Source organism: Coregonus lavaretus (assembly GCF_964263955.1).
Source record: "Coregonus lavaretus genome assembly, chromosome: 19".
Taxonomy (NCBI): Eukaryota; Metazoa; Chordata; class Actinopteri; order Salmoniformes; family Salmonidae; genus Coregonus; species Coregonus lavaretus.
Window position 1 is genome coordinate 47,889,898 of NC_140006.1, and position 20,594 is coordinate 47,910,491.

At 45.7% G+C, this 20,594-nt stretch overlaps 2 protein-coding genes across 2 annotated transcripts in view; one reads left to right on the top strand and one right to left on the bottom strand.

Moving 5' to 3' along the window:
- Positions 1-693, top strand: part of LOC311146340 (thioredoxin domain-containing protein 12-like) — a gene marked incomplete at its 3' end in the record, with an annotated part of 10,735 nt that extends 10,042 nt beyond the window's left edge. The window contains exon 5 of the mRNA XM_084182823.1: positions 682-693. Within this exon, the coding sequence (XP_084038949.1) occupies positions 682-693 (12 nt within the window). The remainder of the gene's footprint in view (positions 1-681) is intronic.
- LOC311146199 (PDZ domain-containing protein GIPC1-like) overlaps positions 215-20,594 on the bottom strand; it is a 40,509-nt gene continuing 20,129 nt past the window's right edge. The window contains exons 2-6 of the mRNA XM_084182708.1: positions 9,411-9,596; positions 2,059-2,239; positions 1,684-1,796; positions 1,512-1,593; positions 215-937 (exon numbers count right to left, since the gene is read on the bottom strand). Coding sequence (XP_084038834.1) covers positions 786-937; positions 1,512-1,593; positions 1,684-1,796; positions 2,059-2,239; positions 9,411-9,596 — 714 coding nt within the window. The 3' untranslated portion in view covers positions 215-785. The remainder of the gene's footprint in view (positions 938-1,511; positions 1,594-1,683; positions 1,797-2,058; positions 2,240-9,410; positions 9,597-20,594) is intronic.

Genomic DNA, 20,594 nt, shown 5'->3' on the forward strand with positions numbered 1-20,594 from the left:
TTCGATTCCTACGGGGGACCGGTATGACATAAAATAATGCACTCACTAAACTGTAAGTCGCTCTGGATAAGAGCGTCTGCTAAATGACGTAAATGTGATATTTGGGACGCAGACAGACAGAGGTTGAGTAGGACATTACTCATCAATAAGAGTGATCGTCTTTGAGGGTGTGTGTATATATAATAGTAATTGGGGGGGGGGGGGGGGGGGGGGGGGGGAATCGATAGTTAAATATCGCAAATATTATTTTGGACCATATTATATAGAGACTTTGACTCCCAAGTATTTATTTTTATTTTTCCAAAAAGGTAACGTTAGCTAGTGCTAGTCGTCTGTCCCTGCGCCAAAACTCAGGTATTTTCCATCCTATAGTTTGTTCTCCATCTTTTTTTTTTTTTTTTTTTCGTGAGCACTTATTTCCATGACTGATCAAAACTAATTTTCTCATGGCTCTCTCTTGTCTCTTCAGCAGACATACAGTGAGCAAGATGTTTTCGAACATCAAATCACAATAAAATCACAGTATGGAATCGCAATACATATAGAATCATGAGAATCGCAATACATATGGTATCGGCACCTAAGTATCATGATAATATCGTATCGTGAGGTCCCTGGCAATATATAGTGTTACCCCTAAAAAAACCACCCCTCTTTCTCTACTGGCTGATATTTGTCCAGTTGGCTGGATGAGGCTGTGGAACTCAGGGGAATGGTAGCCTGGTCCCAGATCTGTTTGTGTCGTCTCGGACCAGGCTAGGGGATCTGGGGAATCAGTTAAAACATTAAAAACGTCCCTGTTTGGCGTCTCCAATGGCGCCCCAGACGTCGAACACGAACTCGTCGGGGAAGGCGAAGTCTCCGAGAGCCTCGTCCAGAGCCATGGCAAACTCATCAGGGTTCTTCTTGTCCCGACCCACCTCCACCATGGTCGCCGCTAGAGAGAGGGGGGGAGAGGAGAGAGGGGGGAGAGGAGAGGGGGGGGGGGGGGGGGAGGGGAGAGGAGAGGGGGGGGGGAGAGGAGAGGGGGGGGGGAGAGGAGAGGGGGGGGAGAGATAGGGGGAGGGGGGAGAGATAGGGGGGGGGGGAGAGATAGGGGGGGGGAGAGAGGAGAGAGGGGGGGAGAGAGGAGAGAGGGGGGAGAGAGGAGAGGAGAGAGGGGGGGAGAGGAGAGAGGGGGGAGAGGAGAGAGGGGGGGAGAGAGGAGAGAGGGGGGAGAGAGGAGAGAGGGGGGGGAGAGAGGAGAGGAGAGAGGGGGGGAGAGAGAGAGAGGGGGGAGAGATGGTTAGTTAAACTCATCAGGGTTCTTCTTGTCCCGACCCACCTCCACCATGGGTCGCCGCTAGAGAGAGGGGGGGGAGAGGGTTGGTTAGCTGGGGGAGCTGTACAACATGTTCATGTTTAAAACAATGTGTCTTCTGCTCAGTTTCCCCATCTATAGACATAAACGTTAATTTAAGTTAGATATGCGTACACTACTTTTGAAATCAAATCCAGGGTTGTCTACTCACCCAGTTCTGTGTCTCTGATACCCATGTAACTCTCCAGTAGGTCATCCACCTTCTTCACCGCTTTCTCCTCAAACTCTGTTGGCTGGAATGGAGAAATATACACTGTGACCTACTGGGCCTTCTCTTAGCGACAGTGGGATCCTGACATCTAAACTACGAAGCAGACGCTCACCACTTCCTCTACGGTAGCAGGTCCTTTGGCGCGCAGTCTCAGAGTCCCTCTCCCTGTCCCCATCTTATTGTCACTGGCTGGCTTGGCGCCCTTCGACCTCGGCTCCAGCATCTCTGTTCAGCACAAAATAAAATAAAATGGTTCAAGATCAACTTATCAAAAGGGGCCTCACAAAAGGTCTTCATCCGTACACATCTTTGTTGGGCTAGAATAAAAGCCTGCACACCCTACAACTCTCTACACGGTTGGAGACCCCTACCCTAGGTCCGTTCCCCTCACCAAAGACCAACCAATGTGAATAGGAGCAATAATGCAGTTCATAATGTAGCTTTAATCTCTATAAAAAATGTTACTGAACATCCCCTGTCCACTCACCGAAGGCCTTCATGGGCTCCACCAGTTTGAGGGTGAACGTCTGGTCTTTCGGGAGCTCCTTCAGCATGCGAGCCACCTCGTAGTGACGTGTTCCCACAATGCACTTCCCGTTGATGCAGTCTATGTGGTCTCCTACAGAGATCACCTTCACATTGTCCACCACGCTGCCCTCCTTGATACGCTGTTGGGGTACCGGGGGGGGGGGAGAGAGAGAGGTCTGAGGTCATCTGCCTTTGGCTTACAGAGCAAGAACCCGGACTTCACAAAATAAAATCAGAAATACAGACATTGTCATCCTACAAGAAACATGGTATAGAGGAGATGGACCCACTGGTTGCCCTCTAGGTTACAGAGAGCTGGTAGTCCCATCCCCCAAACTACCAGGTGTGAAACAGGGAAGGGACTCTGGGGGTATGCTAACATAGAGCAGACCTAACCCACTATTAAATTAATAAAAACAGGAGCATTTTACATTTGCTGAGAAATTAATAAGGAAATTATCTCAACAGAGAAATATATCCTCCTGTGTGCTGCCTATATCCCCCCTATAGAATCCCCATACTTTAATGATGACAGCATCTCCATCCTGGAGGGGGAGATCAACTATTTCCAGGCCCAGGGACATATACTAGTCTGTGGTGACCTAAACGCCAGAACTGGACAAGAACCTGACACTCTCAGCACACAGGGGGACAAACACCTACCTGGAGGTGACAGCATTCCCTCCCCCATATGCCCCCCTAGGCACAACTACGACAACATAACCAACAAAAACGGGTCACAACTCCTGCAGCTGTCGCACGCTGGGTATGTACATAGTCAATGGTAGGCTTCAAGGGGACTCCTATGGTAGGTACACCTATAGCTCATCTCTTGGCAGTAGTACTGTAGACTACTTTATCACTGACCTCAACCCAGAGTCTCTCAGAGCGTTCACAGTCAGCCCACTGACACCCCTATCAGACCACAGCAAAATCACAGTCTACTTGAACAGAGCAATACTCAACCATGAGGTATCGAAGCTGAACAAACTGCATACTATTAAGAAATGCTATAGATGGAAGGAGGGTAGTGTAGAAACCTACCAAAAAACTATTGGCCAACAATAAATCCAATCCCTCCTAGACAACTTCCTGGACAAAATGTTTCCCAGCAATATTGAAGGTGTAAACTTAGCAGTAGGATGCCTGAACAGTATATTTGATATAACATATCAAAGAAAATAAATTATAGCAGAAAACCTAAGAATATTAATAACAATGAGAAATGGTTTGATGGAGAATGCAAAAACAAGAAAGAAATGGAGAAACCTATCCAACCAAAAACACAGAGACTCAGAAAACCTGAGCCTACGCCTTCACTATGGTGAATCACTAAGACAATACAGAAATACACTACGGAAAAAGAAGGAACAGCATGTCAGAAATCAGCTCAATTTAATTGAAGAATCCATAGAATCTAACCACTTCTGGGAAAATTGGAAAACACTAAACAAACAACAACACGAAGAGTTATCTATCCAAAACGGAGATGTATGGATAAACCACTTCTCCAATCTTTTTGGCTCTATAACAAAGAACAAACAGCAAAAACATATACATGATCAAATACAAATCTTAAACTCAACTATTAAAAGACTACAAGAACCCACTAGATTCTCCAATTCCATCGGATGAGCTACAGGACAAAATACAACCCAAATAGGCCTGTGGTGTTGATGGAATCCTCAACCAGGTTTTCCCAAAGCCCCACAAGCAACAAGTGTGCAGTTAAAATTGGCAATAAAAACACACAGATGTATTTCCTCTAAGCTGTGGGGTGACACAGGGATGCAGCTTGGGCTCCACCCTCAACACATACCCCATAATGGCAGCAAAAACTGGTTTTTAGAGATTTTACTGAAAAACCCCTGAAATATCACAATTTACATAAGTATTCAGACTTTTTACTCAGTACTTTGTTGAAGCACCCTTGGCAGCGATTACAGCCTCGAGTCTTCTTGAGTATGATGCTACAAGCTTGGCACACCTGTATTTGGGGAGCTTCTCCCATTCTTCTCTGCAGATCCTCTCAAGCTCTGTCAGGTTGGATGGGGAGCGTCGCTGATCGGCTATTTTCAGGTCTCTCCAGAGATGTTCGATCGGGTTCAAATCCGGGCTCTGGCTGGGCCACTCAAGGACATTCAGAGACTTGTTCTGAAGCCACTCCTGTGTTGTCTTGGCTGTGTGCTTAGGGTCGTTGTCCTGTTGGAAGGTGAACCTTCACCCCAGTCTGAGGTCCTGAGTGCTCTGGAGCAGGTTTTCATCAAGGATCTCTCTGTACTTTGCTCTGTTCATCTTTCCCTCGATCCTGACTATTCTCCCAGTCCCTGCCGCTGAAAAACATCCCCACAGCATGATGCTGCCACCACCATGCTTCACCATAGGGATGGTGCCAGGTTTCCTCCAGACGTGACGCTTGGCATTCAGGCCAAAGAGTTCAATCTTGGTTTCATCAGACCAGAGCAGAGCATCTTGTTTTCTCATGGTCTGAGAGTCTTTAGGTGCCTTTTGGCAAACTCCAAACAGGCTGTCATGTGCCTTTTACTGAGGAGTGGCTTCCATCTGGCCACTCTACCATAAAAGGCCTGTTTGGTGGAGTGCTGCAGAGATGGGAGAACCTTCCAGAAGGACAACCATCTCCACAGAGGAACTTTGGAGCTCTGTCAGTGTGACCATCGGGTTCTTTGTCACCTCCCTGACCAAGGCCCTTCTCCCCCGATTGCTCAGTTTGGCCGGGCGGCCAGCTCTAGGAAGAGTCTTGGTGGTTCCAAACTTCTTCCATTTAAGAATGATGGAGGCCACTGTGTTCTTAGGGACCTTCAATGCTGCAGACATTTTTTGGTACCCTTCCCCAGATCTGTGCCTCGACACAATCCTGTCTCGGAGCTCTACGGACAATTCCTTTGACCTCATGGCTTGGTTTTTGCTCTGACATGCACTGTCAACTGTGGGACCTTATATAGACAGGTGTGTGCCTTTCCAAATCATGTCCAATCAATTGAATTTACCACCGGTTCATTCCAATCAAGTTGTAGAAACATCAAGGATGATCAATGGAAACAGGATGCACCCAGTTATTATGGGGTATTGTTTGTAGATTGATAAAGATGTATTTAATCCATTTTAGAATAAGGCTGTAACGTAACAAAATGTGGAAAATGTGAAGGGGTCTGAATACTTTCCGAATGCACTGTGTACAGTACCAGTAAAAAGTTTGGACACACCTACTCATTCAAGGGTTTTTCTTTATTTTTTACTATTTTCTACATTGTAGAATAGTAGTGAAGACATCAAAAACTATGAAATAACACATGTGGAATCATGTAGTAACCAAAAAAGTGTTAAACAAATCGAAATATATTTGAGATTCTTCAAATAGCCACCCTTTGCCTTGATGACAGCTTTGCACACTCTTGGCATTCTCTCAACCAGCTTCACCTGGAATGCTTTTTCTACAGTCTTGAAGGAGTTTCCCACATATGCTGAGCACTTGTTGGCTGCCTTTCCTTCACTCTGCGGTCCAACTCATCCCAAACCATCTCAATTTGGTTGAAGTCGGGGGACTGTGGAGGCCAGGTCATCTGATGCAGCACTCCGTCACTCTCCTCCATCTTTATCCTTTTGAAACCTTTATGAGTGCAATGTTTACTGTAAATTTGTTAATGTTTTTTGTTTCTTCCCACTTCGTTTTGTTTATTTCAGTTGCTTTGGCAATGTAAATATACAGTATGTTTCCCATGCCCAATTAGAGAGAGAGAGAGAGAGAAGGAGAGAGAGAGAGAAGGAGAGAGAGAGAGAGAGAGAGAGAGAGAGAGAGAGAGAGAGAGAGAGAGAGAGAGAGAGAGAGAGAGAGAGAGAGAGAGCGAGAGAGAGAGATTGAGAATCGATGGGGGGAAAAAAGAGAGAGCAACACAGAAAGATAGACCAGGGCAGGTCAGAATCCTATTTTAGTGTTTTAAAGTGGGTCCATGGAGTGTCAGCCTATAAACAGAGGAACAGAATGGATGGAACGAACTAGAACCTGACACCCTCAGGGGGACAAACACCGACCTGGAGGTGACAGCATTCCCTCCCCCATTTGCCCCCCTAGGCACAACTACGACAACATAACCAACAAAAACGGGTCACAACTCCTGCAGCTGTCGCACGCTGGGTATGTACATAGTCAATGGTAGGCTTCGGGGGGACTCCTAAGGTAGGTACACCTATAGCTCATCTCTTGGCAGAAGTACTGTAGACTACATTATCACTGACCTCTACCCAGAGTCTCTCAGAGCGTTCACAGTCAGCCCACTGACACCCCTATCAGACCACAGCAAAATCACAGTCTACTTGAACAGAGCAATACTCAATCATGAGGCATCAAAGCCAGAGGAAATGCACAATATTAAGAAATGCTATAGATGGAAGGAAAGTAGTGTCGAAACCTACCAATAAACAATTAGGCAACAACAAATGCAATCCCTTTTAAACAACTTCCTGGACAAAACATTTCACTGTAATAGTGAAGGTGCAAAATTTCAAGCAGACAACATAAGAAAATTAACAACAATGACAAATGGTTTGATGAAGAATGCAAAAACCTAAGAAAGAAATTGAGAAACCTATCCAACCAAAAACAGAGACCAGAAAACCTGAGCCTACGCTTTCACCATGGTGAATCACTAAAACAATACAGAAATACACTACGGAAAAAGAAGGAACAGCATGTCAGAAATCAGCTCAATGTAATTGAAGAATCCATAGACTCTAACCACTTCTGGGAAAATTGGAAAACACTAAACAAACAACAACATGAAGAGTTATCTATCCAAAACGGAGATGTATGGATAAACCACTTCTCAACTCTTTTTGGCTCTATAACAAAGAACAAACATCAAAAACATATACATGATCAATTACAAATCTTAGAATCAGCTATTAAAGACTACCAGAACCCACTGGATTCTCCAATTACATTGAATGAACTACAGGACAAAATACAAACCCTCCAACCTAAAAAGGCCTGTGGTGTTGATGGTATCCTCAATGAAATGATAAAATATACAGACCACAAATTCCAATTGGCTATACTTAAACTCTTTAACATCATCCTCAGCTCTGGCATCTTCCCCAATATTTGATTTCGGACAAAAATGACATATCCATAATCAGTGAATCAATTGTCTAACCATAAATCAGTTCCAACTAATTAATTGTTTTAAGAACTTTGTATAATTCATTATTTATTCCTACAGGTGATACCATTAAAGATCTAAAGAGGGAAAGATTAAGATATAATGGGCAGAAAATATAAAACGGGAAACAACGTTCTATAAGTTGAAAGGCTTCTCTTTGATAATGGGGCTTCAAAAAAGTGGAAATAAAAGAACAGATATTCAAAAAAGTGGAAATAAAGAAACGAAATGTGCCTCTGTTAGTGCCTAGAAAAAGACGCCATTATTGTTGCTCTCTATACAAGATGGTGGAAAACTTTGATCATAAAACCAGCCCTAAGACCAAGGTAAGGTACAGTGAGGGAAAAAAGTATTTGACCCCTCTGCAAAACATGACTTAGTACTTGGTGGCAAAACCCTTGTTGGCAATCAGAGGTCAGACATTTCTTGTAGTTGGCCACCAGGTTTGCACACATCTCAGGAGAGATTTTGTCCCACTCCTCTTTGCAGATCTTCTCCAAGTCATTAAGGTTTTGAGGCTGACGTTTGGCAACTCGAACCTTCAGCTCCCTCCACAGATTTTCTATGGGATTAAGGTCTGGAGACTGGCTAGGCCACTCCGGGACCTTAATGTGCTTCTTCTTGAGCCACTCCTTTGTTGCCTTGGCCGTGTGTTTTGGGTCATTGTCATGCTGGAATACCCATCCACGACCCATTTTCAATGCCCTGGCTGAGGGAAGGAGGTTCTCACCCAAGATTTGACGGTACATGGCCCCGTCCATCGTCCCTTTGATGCGGTGAAGTTGTCCTGTCCCCTTAGCAGAAAGACGCCCCCAAAGCATAATGTTTCCACCTCCATGTTTGACGGTGGGGATGGTGTTCTTGAGGTCATAGGCAGCATTCCTCCTCCTCCAAACACGGCGAGTTGAGTTGATGCCAAAGAGCTCAATTTTGGTCTCACCTGACCACAACACTTTCACCCAGTTCTCCTCTGAATCATTCAGATGTTCATTGGCAAACTTCAGACGGCCCTGTATATGTGCTTTCTTGAGCAGGGGGACCTTGCGGGCGCTGCAGGATTTCAGTCCTTCACGGCGTAGTGTGTTACCAATTGTTTTCTTGGTGACTATGGTCCCAGCTGCCTTGAGATCATTGACAAGATCCTCCCGTGTAGTTCTGGGCTGATTCCTCACCGTTCTCATGATCATTGCAACTCCACGAGGTGAGATCTTGCATGGAGCCCCAGGCCGAGGGAGATTGACAGTTATTTTGTGTTTCTTCCATTTGCGAATAATCGCACCAACTGTTGTCACCTTCTCACCAAGCTGCTTGGCGATGGTCTTGTAGCCCATTCCAGCCTTGTGTAGGTCTACAATCTTGTCCCTGACATCCTTGGAGAGCTCTTTGGTCTTGGCCATGGTGGAGAGTTTGGAATCTGATTGATTGATTGCTTCTGTGGACAGGTGTCTTTTATACAGGTAACAAACTGAGATTAGGAACACTCCCTTTAAAAGTGTGCTCCTAATCTCAGCTCGTTACCTGTATAAAAGACACCTGAGAGCCAGAAATCTTTCTGATTGAGAGGGGGTCAAATACTTATTTCCCTCATTAAAATGCAAATCAATTTGTAACATTTTTGACATGCGTTTTTCTGGATTTTTTTGTTATTATTCTGTCTCTCACTGTTCAAATAAACCTACCATGAAAATTATAGACGGATCATGTCTTTGTCAGTGGGCAAACGTACAAAATCAGCAGGGGATCAAATACTCCCCCCCCCCCCCACTGTATTACTAAACTAGATCAACGATTGGTTTGCTTTACTACATAATTGACTCCTGACTCCTGATCATATAACTATCATCTCTAATAGCCGCCTAATAGAAGTGACAGCCCTGTGATTTTAACGATTTAACCTTCTATAATAGATGAGTTGCAATTCAATTGATAGATTTTATTGGTTGATGGATTTTATGGATTGATTGGATCCTACCTTGATGTTGCCTAGTTAGTACTTCGGACCCCGGCACATCTAAAGGCTATCAGTGTCGGGATGGAATCCATTCTGACTCGCAAACTCTCCTACCTTTCCTGTCTCCTCTTCACCGTCCTATCTCAATAACATCAATATTTTGATATTTAAACAAAATCCTACCTTGATGAAGGCGTATCCCGCCCCGTTGTCTGTGATGGTGAGGCCCAGGGCGTCCTCTGATTTAAACACCTCCACCTCCTTCTTTATCCCTTTAATGTGGGCGAATATAAAGTCCTCCAGGCCGATCTGTCCACCAAGCAGCTTCTCCATGTCGATCTTATGGGTGTTCAACGTACAGAACATGATCTGGGGACACACACAGAGAGAGAGACAGAGACAGAGAGAGACAGAGAGACAGAGAGAGAGAGAGAGAGAGAGAATGTTGATATCACAAGTTTTTGATTTCGGTCAAAAATGACATATCCATAATCAGTGAATCAATTGTCTAACCACGTTACAACATGCAAGGAAAGTAATGCATTACATATTACTTTGTATGAATGTGTAGATTTGCGCCATTGTTTGGTCGGTTTTGTTTGACTTACAGCACCAGTCAAAAGGTTTGGACCCACCTACTCATTCAAGGGTTTTCCTTTATTTAGACTGTTTTCTACATTGTAGAATAATAGTGAAGACATCAAAACTATGAAATAACACACATGGAATCATGTAGTAACCAAAAAAGTGTTAAACAAATCAAAATATATTTTCTTTTTATTGTCTTCACTATTATTCTACAATGTAGAAAATAGTAAAAAATAAAGGAAATCCCTGGAATGAGTAGGTGTGTCCAAACTGTTGACTGGTGCTGTATATAGAAGAAAACTGTATCGCTGCAATAATAATAATTAATGCAAAAACAGACATACAAAAAGTAAAGTCGAGCCAGAACTGGCAAGACGTGTGCCCTCCTCAACGCCGCCATTTGATCAGATTGTAAATGTTTGTGAATGGAAGACTGTGCTGGGCACCTGTTTTGACCGAGACAAGTGTGATGTCAGCGCGTTAACAGAGAAATCATTCATGAGTGAGTCATGTTTCTATTTTCGGTCATGTTCTCTTCCCACTGGTGTGACCAGCTGTCATCCACTGGTAGAGTAGACAAGGAAGGTGACTTTTCTACCAGTGCCAGTGATGCAGCAGAGATCTGGCTTTCACACCTCCAGTAGGAACACACACACACACACACACACACACACACACACACACACACACACACACACACACACACACACACACCGGGTAAGGAACCTCTTGGCAGACCCAGGGTGTGTGTGTAATGTGATCAGAGGAAGGCGATCCTGTTTGAGGCCTGATTTAAAAGGCCTTTAAAAAACTGGCCACGGCTCAGTCGACTTGGGGTATGGCTGGCTGGTGAAAGGGTCAGCGTCCCAAATGCCACCCTATTCCCTATATAGTGCACTACTTTTGACCAGAGAATGGCACCCTATTCCCTATATAGTGCACTACTTTAGACCAGAGAATGGCACCCTATTCCCTATATAGTGCACTACTTTAGACCAGAGAATGGCACCCTATTCCCTATATAGTGCACTACTTTAGACCAGAGAATGGCACCCTATTCCCTATATAGTGCACTACTTTAGACCAGAGAATGGCACCCTATTCCCTATATAGTGCACTACTTTAGACCAGAGAATGGTACCCTATTCCCTATATAGTGCACTACTTTAGACCAGAGAATGGTGCTGGTGAATCATTTATCCCGCTGCTCCTTACGTCACACAGATACACAGGGTTAATAATACACACTGACAGTTCAAAGGGAAGAAACCCATAGCCAATGGTAGATGTTCTTTTATTCTTCTGATCATCCCTTGTCAACGTTTTCTTTCAAGCAGACGAGGGTTAGACAATTTATTTCAGTGCGGCACCAATAGAGAATAACGGTACAGTACACATTTGTATCAAACTTTCCGATTGACCTCACAGTGTTACAGGGCTCTTATCTAGGATGCGTCCCAAATGGTACCCTATTCCCTACATAGTGCACTACAGGGCCGATAGGACTCTGGTCTAATGTAGTGCACTATGTAGGGAATAGGGTACCATTTGGGACGAAGCCAGCCCTAGTTTAGGTGGCGGGGATAATACCTCCCTTGTTAGGCCTCTGGTTTTATTGCGTACTAAACAGACACTGGACACACATCAGCTGACAAACACTGACACAAGCAAGGGATCAGCTGACACAAGCAAGGGTTGCCCCTGGTTACGAGAGTATAAAAATATGAGATTAGGAAGGGTGGGGGGGGTTAGTCGAGGTGAGAGAGAGAGAGGGAGAGGGTCAGGAAGAGAGCGAGAGAGAGAGAGAGAGAGAGGGAGAGGGTCAGGAAGAGAGCGATAGCGAGAATGAGAGTGTGAGAGAGAGAGAGAGAGAGAGAGAGAGAGAGAGAGGGTCAGGAAGAGAGCGATAGCGAGAATGAGAGTGTGAGAGAGAGAGAGAGAGAGAGAGAGGGTCAGGAAGAGAGAGAGAGAGAGAGAGAGAGAGGGAGAGGGTCAGGAAGAGAGCGATAGCGAGAATGAGAGTGTGAGAGAGAGAGAGAGTCAGGAAGAGAGCGATAGCGAGAATGAGAGAGAGAGAGAGAGAGAGAGAGAGAGAGAGAGAGAGAGAGAGAGAGAGAGAGAGAGAGAGAGAGAGAGAGCGAGAGAAAAGCTGGTGGTACCATCCACCAACCTACCTGGTGTTAAACAGGGAAGAGACTTGGGGGGGGGGGGGGGTATGCTAATTTCGTATAGAGCAGACCTAACCCACTATTAAATTAATAAAAACAGGAGCATTTTACATTTGGTTAGAAATAAATAAGGAAATAATCTCAACAGAAAAAATAATCCTCCTGTGTGCTGCATATATCCCCCCTATATAATGCCCAGACAGCTTCTCCATCCTAGAGGGGGAGATCATATATCCCCCCTATATAATGCCCAGACAGCTTCTCCATCCTGGAGGGGGAGATCATATATCCCCCCTATATAATGCCCATACCTTAATGAAGACAGCTTCTCCATCCTAGAGGGGGAGATCAACCATTTCCAGGCCCAGGGACATGTACTAGTCTGTGGCAACCAAAATGCCAGTACACTTTAACTTGAAATGAAAACGACTTTCTGTCAAAATTAGAAACGTGTAATATCTGAAAATTTAGCTAGCTAGACTATCTTACCCATATACATCATGGTTGGACACTTCTCCCTGTCATGGATGCCATGGTTGCCCTTAGTTTAAAGATATAATCCGGAGACAAGAGTTCTCCATCTCCTTAGCTATCATACTCTAATTCCACTGATTTCAAAACTCGGTCCTCCAGAAAGTGGAGAGCAACACTTACGCAGTTCTACTAAGCGATATATATTTTTAAAAAGCCACGTTAAGACAGGATTACCTACACATACTGACCAGCTCAAACAGACAGAAGCGTGTTATATGGCAGACCAATCCGAACTCATCTCTTGGCATGTCCAGCCCGCTCATTTTCTTAGCCAATCATGGCTAGCGGGAAGGTTGCTGTCTTTTTCTGTGGCTAAAACAACTAGGCTTGTAATTTAACAGTTTTATTAGTATTTACAGATGGCATACAAGTTTGTTGTTAAGGCACATGAAAGTTCACATGTTCCAGAAGGCATTTCTGCCAAAAAACATATTTTGATTTAAAAAACAGTTTATGTTCAAATGGCTCTCCTGTGAAGTAGTGACCCGCGACATACGCCTAGTTTCCTGAAACGAGTCCCATATACACCCTGCACACCCTTATTGACAAACAAAACAAAACAAAAGGCAAAACAAAAACAAAAGTCTTCTCATGCTTTGTTGATTTCAAAAAAGCTTTTGACTCAATTCGGCATGAGGGTCTGCTATACAAATTGAAGGGAAGTGGTGTTGGGGGAAAAACATTATAAAATCAATGTACACAAACAACAAGTGTGCGGTTAAAATTGGCAATAAACACACACATTTCTTTCCACAGGGCCGTGGGGTGAGACAGGGATGCAGTTTAAGCCCCACCCTCTTCAACATATATATCAATGAATTGGCGAGGGCACTAGAACAGTCTGCAGCACCCGGCCTCACCCTACTAGAATCTGAAGTCAAATGTCTACTGTTTGCTGATGATCTGGTGCTTCTGTCCCCGACCAAGGAGGGCCTACAGCAGCACCTAGATCTTCTGCACAGATTCTGTCAGACCTGGGCCCTGACAGTAAATCTCAGTAAGACAAAAATATTGGTGTTCCAAAAAAGGTCCAGTTGCCAGGACCACAAATACAAATTCCATCTAGACACTGTTGCCCTAGAGCACACAAATAATTATACCTACCTCGGCCTAAACATCAACAACACAGGTAACTTCCACAAAGCTGTGAACGATATGAGAGACAAGGAAAGAAGGGCCTTCTATGTCATCAAAAGGAACATAGAATTCGACATACCAATTAGGATCTGGCAAAAAAATACTTGAATCAGTTATAGAACCCATTGCCCTCTATGGTTGTGAGGTATGGGGTCCGCTCACCAACCAAGAATTCACAAAATGGGACAAACAGAATTCTGCAAAAAATATACACACAACAATTTCAAATATTTTACTGAGTTACAGTTCATATAAAGGAAATCAGTCAATTGAAATAAATTAATTAGGCCCTAATCTATGGATTTCACATGACTGGAAATACAGATATGCATCTGTTGGTCACAGATACCTTTAAAAAAAAAGGTAGGGGCGTGGATCAGAAAACCAGTCAGTATCTGGTGTGACCATTTGCCTCATGCAGCGCGACACATCTCCTTCGCATAGAGTCGATCAGGCTGTTGATTGTGGCCTGTGGAATGGTGTCCCATTCCTCTTCAATGGCTGTGCGAAGTTGCTGGATATTGGCGGGAACTGGAACACGCAGTCTTACACGTTGATCCAGAGCATCCCAAACATGCTCAATGGGTTACATGTCTGGTGAGTATGCAGGCCATGGAAGAACTGGGACATTTTCAGCTTCCAGGAATTGTGTACAGATCCTTGCAACATGGGGCCATACATTATCATGCTGAAACATGAGGTGATGGCGGCGGATGAATGGCATGACAATGGGCCTCAGGATCTCGTCACGGTCTCTCTGTGCATTCAAATTGCCATCGATAAAATGCATTTGTCCGTAGGTTATGCCTGTCCATACCATAACCCCACTGCCACCATGGGGCACTCTGTTCACAACGTTGACATCAGCAAACCGCTCGCCCACACGACGCAATACATGCTGTCTGCAATCTGCCCGGTACAGTTGAAACTGGGATTAATCCGTGAAGAGCACACTTCTCCAGCGTGCCAGTGGCCATCAAAGGTGAACATTTGCCCACTGAAGTCGGTTACGACGCCGAACTGCAGTCAGGTCAAGACCCTGGTGAGGACCACGAGCACGCAGATGAGATTCCCGGAGACAGTTTATGACAGTTTGTGCAAAAATTATTTGGTTGTGCAAACCCAGTTTCATCAGCTGTCCGGGTGGCTGGTCTCAGATGATCCCGAAGGTGAAGAAGCCAGATGTGGAGGTCCTGGGCTGGCGTGGTTACACGTGGTCTGTGGTTGTGAGGCCGGTTGGACATACTGCCAAATTCTCTAAAACAATGTTGGAGGTGGCTTTTGGTAGAGAAATGAACATTTAATTCTCTGGCAATAGCGCTGGTGGACATTCCTGCAGTCAGCATGCCAATTGCACGCTCCCTCAACTTCAGACTGCGGCATTGTGTTGTGTGACTAAACTGCACATTTTAGAGTTGCCTTTTATTGTCCCCTGCACAAGGTGCACCTGTGTAATGATCATTCTTTTTAATCAGCTTCTTGATATGCCACACCTATCAGGTGGAAAATTAAGAAAATCCTTGACTGTGTACAGACTCAGTGAGCATAGCCTTGCTATTGAGAGAGGCCGGCATAGCCTGTGTTCTCTTAAGAGCCAGGTCTGCCTACGAGCCCACTGCCCAGAAAATGAGGTGGAAACTGAGCTGCACTTCCTAACCTCCTGCCAAATGTATGACCACAGTAGAGATACATATTTCCCACACATCACACAGACCCACAGAGAATTTGAAAACAAATCAAACATTGATAAACTCCCATATCGGTTAGGTGAAGTGCCGCAGTCTGCCATCACAGCAGCAAGATTTGTGGCCTGTTGCCATGACAAAAGGGCAACCAGTGGAGCACAAACAACACTGTAAATACCACCAATATTTACCTGTTTATTTATCTTCCCCTACTATTCTTAATACAACTAAATGATTTACAAATTGCTAAAACACTGTACATAGCTAATAATATAACACTTGAAATGTCTATATTTTTGAAACCTTCTTGAGTGCAATGTTTACTGTTCAATTCTAATAGTTTTTAGTTAGTTGTTTTGTCTTCTCACTTTTGTTAGTTTTTCCACTTGCTTTGGCAATGTACCATGTTTCCCATGCCAATAAAGCCCCTTTGAATTGAATTGAGGCGAGGGGGTGGGAATAAAGGAACATGGGGCTGGGAGGGGAGGTGAAGTGATGTGGATGCTCTACTTGGCTAAACTCCCAGCTTTCACCAACACCACACAGTCAAAACAGAACAGAGCAGAGCAGGACAGAGGAGGACAGAGGAGGGCAGAGGAGGGCAGAATAGAACAGTTACAGGACAGGACGGAACTGAACAGAACAGAAGCCCAGGGCAGGCCAGGGCAGTGGGAGGAGGGGCCAGGGCAGTGGAAGGAGGAGAGGCCAGGGAAGTGGGAGGAGAGGAGGCCAGGGCAGTGGGAGGAGAGGAGGCCAGGCCAGTGGGAGGAGAGGAGGCCAAGGCAGTGGGAGGAGAGGAGGCCAGTGGGAGGAGAGGAGGCCAAGGCAGTGGAAGGAGGAGAGGCCAGGGAAGTGGGAGGAGAGGAGGCCAGGGCAGTGGGAGGAGAGGAGGCCAGGACAGTGGGAGGAGAGGAGGCCAGGACAGTGGGAGGAGAGGAGGCCAGGACAGTGGGAGGAGAGGAGGCCAGGGAAGTGGGAGGAGAGGAGGCCAGGGCAGTGGGAGGAGAGGAGGCCAGGACAGTGGGAGGAGAGGAGGCCAGGACAGTGGGAGGAGAGGAGGCCAGGGCAGTGGAAGGAGGAGAGGAGGCCAGGGAAGTGGGAGGAGAGGAGGCCAGGGCAGTGGGAGGAGAGGAGGCCAGGACAGTGGGAGGAGAGGAGGCCAGGGCAGTGGGAGGAGAGGAGGCCAGGACAGTGGGAGGAGAGGAGGCCAGGGAAGTGGGAGGAGAGGAGGCCAGGGCAGTGGGAGGAGAGGAGGCCAGGAAAGTGGGAGGAGAAGAGGCCAGTGGGAGGAGAGGAGGCCAGGGAAGTGGGAGGAGAGGAGGCCAGTGGGAGGAGAGGAGGCCAGGGCAGTGGGAGGAGAGGAGGCCAGGCCAGTGGGAGGAGAGGAGGCCAAGGCAGTGGGAGGAGAGGAGGCCAGGGCAGTGGGAGGAGAGGAGGCCAAGGCAGTGGGAGGAGAGGAGGCCAGGAAAGTGGGAGGAGGAGAGGCCAGGGTAATGGGAGGAGAGGAGGCCAGGGAAGTGGGAGGAGAGGAGGCCAGGGAGGGTGGGAGGAGAGGAGGCCAGGAAAGTGGGAGGAGGAGAGGCCAGGGTAATGGGAGGAGAGGAGGCCAGGGAAGTGGGAGGAGAAGAGGCCAGGGCAGTGGGAGGAGAGGAGGCCAGGGAGGTGGGAGGAGAGGAGGCCAGGGAAGTGGGAGGAGAGGAGGCCAGGGAGGGTGGGAGGAGAGGAGGCCAGGGAAGTGGGAGGAGAAGAGGCCAGGGAAGTGGGAGGAGAGGAGGCCAGGGAGGTGGAAGGAGGGGAGAGGACCATGTAGATGAACAACTATTAGAACTGAATATAGGTTAGTTCCATTTGATTTCAATCACTTTTTGACCGCACCCCTTTTGATTTGAATGACACTTTCTAAGCTAGGGCGGTATACCGGGGTATTTGGAAATAGCCACGGGATGGTTTTTCCAATACCATCAATACCGTTTAAACTATGGATTTTGTTCCACTCCTCTTTGCAGATCTTCTCCAAGTCATTAAGGTTTCGAGGCTGACGTTTGGCAACTCGAACCTTCAGCTCCCTTCACAGATTTTCTATGGGATTAAGGTCTGGAGACTGGCTAGGCCACTCCAGGACCTTAATGTGCTTCTTCTTGAGCCACTCCTTTGTTGCCTTGGCCGTGTGTTTTGGGTCATTGTCATGCTGGAATACCCATCCACGACCCATTTTCAATGCCCTGGCTGAGGGAAGGAGGTTCTCACCCAAGATTTGACGGTACATGGCCCCGTCCATCGTCCCTTTGATGTGGTGAAGTTGTCCTGTCCCCTTAGCAGAAAAACACCCCCAAAGCATAATGTTTCCACCTCTATGTTTGACGGTGGGGATGGTGTTCTTGGGGTCATAGGCAGCATTCCTCCTCCTCCAAACACGGCGAGTTGAGTTGATGCCAAAGAGCTCGATTTTGGTCTCATCTGACCACAACACTTTTACCCAGTTCTCCTCTGAATCATTCAGATGTTCATTGGCAAACTTCAGACGGCCCTGTATATTTGCTTTCTTGAGCAGGGGGACCTTGCGGGCGCTGCAGGATTTCAGTCCTTCACGGCGTAGTGTGTTACCAATTGTTTTATTGGTGACTATGGTCCCAGCTGCCTTGAGATCATTGACAATATCCTCCCGTGTAGTTCTGGGCTGATTCCTCACCGTTCTCATGATCATTACAACTCCACGAGGTGAGATCTTGCATGGAGCCCCAGGCCGAGGGAGATTGACAGTTATTTTGTGTTTCTTCCATTTGCGAATAATCGCACCAACTGTTGTCACCTTCTCACCAAGCTGCTTGGCGATGGTCTTGTAGCCCATTCCAGCCTTGTGTAGGTCTACAATATTGTCCTTGACATCCTTGGAGAACTCTTTGGTCTTGGCCATGGTGGAGAGTTTGGAATCTGATTGATTGCTTCTGTGGACAGGTGTCTTTTATACAGGTAACAAACTGAGATTAGCAGCACTCCCTTTAAGAGTGTGCTCCTAATCTCAGCTCGTTACCTGTATAAAAAAGACACCTGGGAGCCAGAAATCTTTCTGATTGAGAGGGGGTCAAATACTTATTTCCCTCATTAAAATTCAAATCAATTTTTGACATGCATTTTTCTGGATTTTTGTTGTTGTTATTCTGTCTCTCACTGTTCAAATAAACCTACCATTAAAATTATAGACTGATCATTTCTTTGTCAGTGGGCAAACGTACAAAATCAGCAGGGGATCAAATACTTTTTTCCCCTCACTGTATGTATAACTTCATGAGCTGGATTGGCTGTTATTGCAAACACTCGTTAATATATTTAGCTAGCAACCCTTTCATATTGGCCCATGGTAGAAGTGTCAGAAAGTGAATTTTTGGATCTGAACGCTAAAACATTTTAGGAGATGTTGACCCATTTTGCTACCATGAGACATCCATGTCTTCATCACTGGGAAAGATAAACGGTTGAGTTTGATATCATTTAAAAGCTTTCAAAACAGGGTTGTCAAACAATTGTATTCTTGACCTTTTTTATTTTTATTTTTAAATGTTTTATTCACCTTTAATATCAATTTTCTAAAGAATGTAAACTCCGATTTTTTCATTTTCAAATCCACTGTAGCTTAGACCCTGTTTTTCGTCCTCGGAGGTGTTTGTGTTGTTCCCACCATCGGATGAGACACAGCATTCTCTTGAATACAGGTGTCATGTTGTCGCTGTACTAAAATGGGAAACAAATTAAAAATTTCAAATATGGGCAAATACACTACATGGCCAAAAGTATGTGGACCCCACCCTTCAAATGAGTGGATTCGACTATTTCAGCCACATCCGTTGCTGACAGGTGTATAAAATTGAGCAGACAGCCATGCAATCTCCATAGACAAACATTGGCAGCAGAATGGCCCGTACTGAAGAGCTCAGTGATTTTCAACGTGGCACCGTCATAGGATGCCACCTTTCCAACAGGTCAGTTCATCAAATTTCTGCCCTTCTAGAGAAGAGGTTCTATCACCCTAGCCCAAGGATAATCAACTAGATTCAGAAGCGGCCCGGTCAACTGTTAGTGCTGTTATTGTAAAGTGGAAATGTCTAGGAGCAACAATGGCTTAGCCGCGAAGTGGTAGGCCACACACAAGCTCACAGAACGGGACCACCGAGTGCTGAAGCGTGTAGCGCTTAAAAAATCGTCTGCAACACTCACTACCGAGTTCCAAACTGCCTCTGGAAGCAACGTCAGCACAAGAACTGTTCATCGGGAGCTTCATGAAATGGGTTTCCATGGCCGAGCAGCCACACACAAGCCGAAGATCACCATGCGCAATGCCAAGCGTCGGCTGGAATGGTGTAAAGCTCGCCGCCATTGGACTCTGGAGCAGTGGAAACGCGTTCTCTGGAGTGATGAATCACGATTAACCACCTGGCATTCCGACGGACGAATCTGGGTTTGTCGGATGCCAGGAGAATGCTACCTGCCCGAATGCATAGTGCCAACTGTGAAGTTTAGTGGAGGAGGAATAATGGTCTGGGGCTGTTTTTCATGGTTCGGGCTAGGCCCCTTAGTTCAAGTGAAAGGAAATCTTAATGCTACAGCATACAATGACATTCTAGACGATTCTGTGCTTCCAACTTTATGGAAACAGTTTGGGAACATTTATTTCAAATCAAAAGGGATTGAAATAAAATGGAACGACCCTTTAACTTCACTCTACAAAAATATAAACAACATTCAACAATTTAAAATATTTTACTGAGTTACAGTTCATAAGGAAACCAGTCATTTGAAATAAATTCATATGGACCTAATCTATTTCACATGACTGGGAGTACAGATATGCATCTGTTGGTCACAGATACCTTTTTTAAAAAAGGTAGGGGCGTGGATCAGAAAACCAGTCAGTATCTGGTGTGACCACCAATTGCTTCATGCAGCGCAACACATCTCCTTCGCACAGAGTTTATCAGGCTGTTGATTGTGGCCTGTGGAATCTTGTCCCACTCTTTTTCAATGTCTGTACGAAGTTGCTGGATATTGGCGGGAACTGGAAGATGCTGTCGTACAGGTCGATCCAGAGCATCCCAAACATGCTCAATGGGTGACATGTCTGGTGAGTATGCAGGCCAAGGAAGAACTGGGACATTTTCAGCTTCCAGGAATTGTGTACAGATCCTTGCAACATGGGGCCGTGCATTATCATGCTGAAACATGAGGTGATGGCGGTGGATGAATGGCACGACAATGTGTCT